Source organism: Sitodiplosis mosellana, unplaced genomic scaffold (assembly GCF_009176505.1).
Source record: "Sitodiplosis mosellana isolate CC-2019 unplaced genomic scaffold, AAFC_SMos_1.0 Smas_scaffold_3625, whole genome shotgun sequence".
Lineage (NCBI taxonomy): Eukaryota > Metazoa > Arthropoda > Insecta > Diptera > Cecidomyiidae > Sitodiplosis > Sitodiplosis mosellana.
In genome coordinates, this window is record NW_022598867.1 from 1 (window position 1) to 3,905 (window position 3,905).

The 3,905-nt window shown below is 36.4% G+C and overlaps 2 protein-coding genes across 3 annotated transcripts; one reads left to right on the forward strand and one right to left on the reverse strand.

The window, feature by feature from the left end:
* Positions 1-931: 931 nt before the first annotated feature.
* LOC129571895 (EP300-interacting inhibitor of differentiation 3-like) lies at positions 932-2,896 on the reverse strand. 2 transcript variants are annotated; one of them, XM_055451768.1, is made up of 5 exons: positions 2,573-2,894; positions 2,420-2,509; positions 1,518-1,799; positions 1,396-1,440; positions 932-1,317 (listed from the first exon to the last, which is right to left on the reverse strand). In XM_055451768.1, exons 1-5 carry the CDS (start codon positions 2,804-2,806, stop codon positions 1,063-1,065), a joined length of 906 nt encoding a protein of 301 aa, XP_055307743.1. In that variant the 5' UTR covers positions 2,807-2,894; the 3' UTR covers positions 932-1,062. The 2 variants fall into 2 exon arrangements, with proteins under 2 accessions (XP_055307743.1, XP_055307744.1); XM_055451769.1 differs by lacking the exon at positions 2,420-2,509 and having other exon boundaries at positions 2,573-2,896.
* A 30-nt stretch (positions 2,897-2,926) lies between these two features.
* LOC129571894 (outer mitochondrial transmembrane helix translocase-like) lies at positions 2,927-3,905 on the forward strand (the record flags this gene model as incomplete). The annotated part of the gene is given in 4 exon segments (XM_055451767.1): positions 2,927-3,336; positions 3,425-3,455; positions 3,534-3,685; positions 3,769-3,905. Coding segments are annotated over 4 exon segments (542 nt in total), but the record flags the coding sequence as incomplete, so codon positions are not given.

The window sequence follows — 3,905 nt, forward strand, 5'->3', positions numbered from 1 at the left end:
TCTTGCTAACAGCAGTTGGCGTAAGTGCAGAGAAGGCGCTGCGTTGGTTTTCTCGAAGATCTTTTTGCATCATTTTGGTGACACAGAAATTGCCGGAACTTTTTCGTCCGACATATTGTTCAAACCACTTTGCCAATTTTACCATGCGTCTTTGTGGATTTCTATTGATTGTTGACAAAGCCTCAGGATTTTCATTAATTGTTGGGAATGTGTCACTGGCCAGACTGAGGATTGTATATGTATAGTTATGCCAATCAATAATGAACTTGCAACGTTTGAACAGCAAACAATACATGTAGCACACGAAAGGTGTTGGTATTCCAGGCGAATTTTGACATAGAATTGTATCGGGCCGGCGAATATTAAATAGTGCAATAAATAAACTCAACGTTTGCCATATCGATTTGAAAAGATATTTCAACATTTTTGGCAAATTGAGTTCGGGAAATGCTACCAGTTGCTGAATGTTACATTTCGCATTTTGACGAATTTCGGCGATTGGTTCAGTGTCACCATAATCCAATGAGATCAATATTAAAATCATGCTGTAACAAACTTTTCACATGGTATTGCATCCGAGGTGATCGTCCAATATCGCCCAACACTATGACACAAATATTTCGTTTACCATTAGGAATGCGGCTGTTTTTTACCTTTGATGATGATGACATTCTTGTTGCATTCACTTTGTTATCATCTACTGTTTCTTCTTCTTGTTTATTATTGTTCCAATTTTCTATCTTCGACTGATTTTTCTTGTTTTTTTTTTCGTAAGCCACGCTCGTAAGCCAAAAATCGCATTCATACAGAAAACAATTTAAAAAAACGAAACCAAATTACGCGAGTTGCGTTGAAAAATTTGCGTTTCGGTGACAGTATTGTGGGAATGTCATAAACGTCATCTGTTATAAGGCCTGAACAATTATTAAAATTCAATTAATTATAAGGTTTTATTCTTATTTTTGAATTTTTCGGATCAAATGTAGAAAAAATGATAATTCTTAGGTGTATTATATTCAACATTGATATAAAGTAACCAATGACTTTTTGACATGGAGTCAGTCAATCGCGATTGATTTTTAACATCGCTTCACGAATGTTATACTTTTTTATGTATTTCTGTATGAGGCCAAGGCTTAATGTCGAAGTGAAAGACGTCATTTCGGATGGTTTTGGTGGTTTTAATGTATCTTCAAGCGGTTTGATGGCCGGCCCACCTTCATGGTCCTTCACAAATGCAATGCAGCCATCACGAAACAAAAAGGACACTTGAAATGTGTTATCAAAAGTGTACATCATGTTGGTAGGATCGATGACCTGCAAATGATAAATAAATAACTTTTTACCCAGACTAATAAGATGAGTAGTAATTACTAGTTACTAGTTACTACTGACCAGTTGGAAGTATGGAATTGGTTTTGAGCCATTCTTTCGGTATATCTGGAAGAAAAAAAAGAACCGAACATAGAAGAGAGTGTATAGCGTATAGCGTAAATGAGAGAGTTAATCTGGTTTACTTCTTTGATTGTATTGAAAACGATTTCAACTTTCGAACTGCCCGTTTCTGTGTTGACACCAGCTTCAGTCACAGTAGTTGGTCGTTTTTCGGCAGTCGGATTAGCTGCTTTACGACGTACAAAACGTTCTTTCTGCGCTGCCTGCGACGCCCCGGCAACGTCATCAAAATCAAAAATCCCGAACGTTGAAGACGTTGCAGAAAATGATTTAGCAAATCCAGCGGTGATTCCATCCAACTTGGACCAGTCGCAAATGTTGTGTTCATCCAGAACACTTTCAATCTAATGAAGAAGAAAAAGTGGATACAAAGATTATTTTCCGGGGAAAATACCTGTATATTTTTTCTTCACATTGTTAGCTAAAACCCGAAACAGATGTTATGTATGAGTAAGACCAATTTCAAGGATTTTGTATTGTGGCAAAAGTGTTCGATTGGCAATTGTTGTGTATAACCATTTTTCAACTTCTCACAGTTATTACATTCGTTATTTCTTCTTTTGTTATTTTCTCATTGGATATAAAAGTAAAAACGGCTTTATAATTCTATGGTTGAGATTGAGAGTGGAGTATGTTTTTTCTTCGATTTATATTTTTGAAAAGGCGAGTATGTTTTCTGATGATTCTGTTGGCGTTAAAGTAGAGTATGTTGTAGTACCGTCTAGCCTCCGCGGTCTTCATGGTTTTCGCGCAACTGATAAAAGATAACAACATGGTGTCTTCGGCAAAGTTGTAGTACTTGAGGTCTTCTATAACTAAGCTGAAGACAATTATCTCTTATCTCTTATCAGTTGCGCGCAAATCGCGCACATAAAAAAGCAAATTTTATATAGAAACTTGCTCTTCTCTTTCGTAACAAAGTCAATCAAACATACACTACTCTCAATCTCACCCATAGAATTACCAACGCAGCTGCGAAGTTATCGTCAGAAAATTCATCATTTTCTATTTTATGTACAGTTGTCCCCATAAGATCGCTGGCCAGCTTACAAACCTATCGAAACCAAATGAGATATTGAAACAAGACCATTTGAACAAAAAATACCAATATGCCAACCTGTGCATCCAACACAACCTCAGCGGATTGTCCAATTCGATCGGAAAGTGATCCTTGTCCAGCCAATTCATTCGATCTGGTCAACAAATCTTTCAATGTTGTCAAATTGTCCGCAATCGATTTATTATCCAAATTTTCAGCAGCTTGACCCCCTAATTCTAGTAAATGTTTGTACTCTCTCTTGCGAACGGCACTTTGAAGCAGAGATGAGTTCAAATCATTTTCACCAGACATTTTTTCCGAAATTGGCTTTATTCAAATGTATAACTTTTCAATTCGTCTTGATCAATTTCTTGCCGATACAAAAAAGGATGACTAGCAGTCATTTAGTTCACCCGATTGGCCGGCAGATGGCTGCTTGTCGTAATATATGTTCATATGTCTCAGATGTCAAATCACTTTTCTAATGAGAAAAATGGCACAAAAGACGGAACTATGAAGAAAGCATTCAGTGCAAACTCATCTGGATTCAGTAATTATTCTTTTAAATAAATTGTTGAATTAAAATCGAGAAAATAGAAATCAAATTACAACACATCAATATGGATCAATTGTCTCGGAGCGATATAATCGCAGTTTTTGTGCGTGTTGGTATTGGGGCGGCTGTAGCCTTTTATTCGATAAAATGGTTAATGAATCAAATGGACCCGACCATTCAAAGTAAGAAAAAAGCACGGACAAAGGCAGAATTCCAAATAAAACGGATTACGGAAACAGACAAAAGTCTTAAAATCGATATATCCACATTATCTGATTATGAACTGGTAAAATAATGAACGCAGATTTTTCTGATTAAATGATGTGGTGTAATTTAATTTGTTTTGTTCTGTTTTGTTTTATTTTGTATGACAGGTAATTGCATCGCATTTGGTTGTGCCTGAAGGTATTTAATATTTAATCTACCCACTATTTATTGAAATTGGTAGCTTTTAATGAATATATTCACTGTAAATAAATAAAGACATCAACGTCAGCTGGGCAGATATAGCAGGTTTAGATTCCGTGATACAAGAGCTTCGGGAAAATGTCGTATTGCCAATTCGTCATCGACATTTGTATTCATCATCACAGCTGTGGAAAGCGCCCAGCGGTGTACTTCTACATGGCCCGCCGGTATGTTTTCCTAACTAATTTTTAAAGAAAAATTAGAACAAAATCTCATTTAATCAAAGAATGATCACTAATTTAATCAATAGGGATGTGGCAAGACGTTGATTGCAAAGGCAACCGCAAAGGAGGCTGACATGCGTTTCATTAATCTCGACATTGCAATGCTCACCGATAAATGGTATGGTGAATCTCAAAAACTGGCATCAGCTGTATTTTCATTGGC

Excerpts from the sequence above, each read along its gene's own strand:
- LOC129571895 (XM_055451768.1), bottom strand. The coding sequence starts at position 2,806 with ATGTCTGGTGAAAATGATTTGAACTCATCTCTGCTTCAAAGTGCCGTT. Across the intron at positions 2,510-2,572 it reads AGGTTGTGTTGGATGCACAG|GTTTGTAAGCTGGCCAGCGA; the intron begins GTTGGCATATTG and ends TGGTTTCGATAG. Across the intron at positions 1,800-2,419 it reads ATAACTTCGCAGCTGCGTTG|ATTGAAAGTGTTCTGGATGA; the intron begins GTAATTCTATGG and ends CTTCTTCATTAG.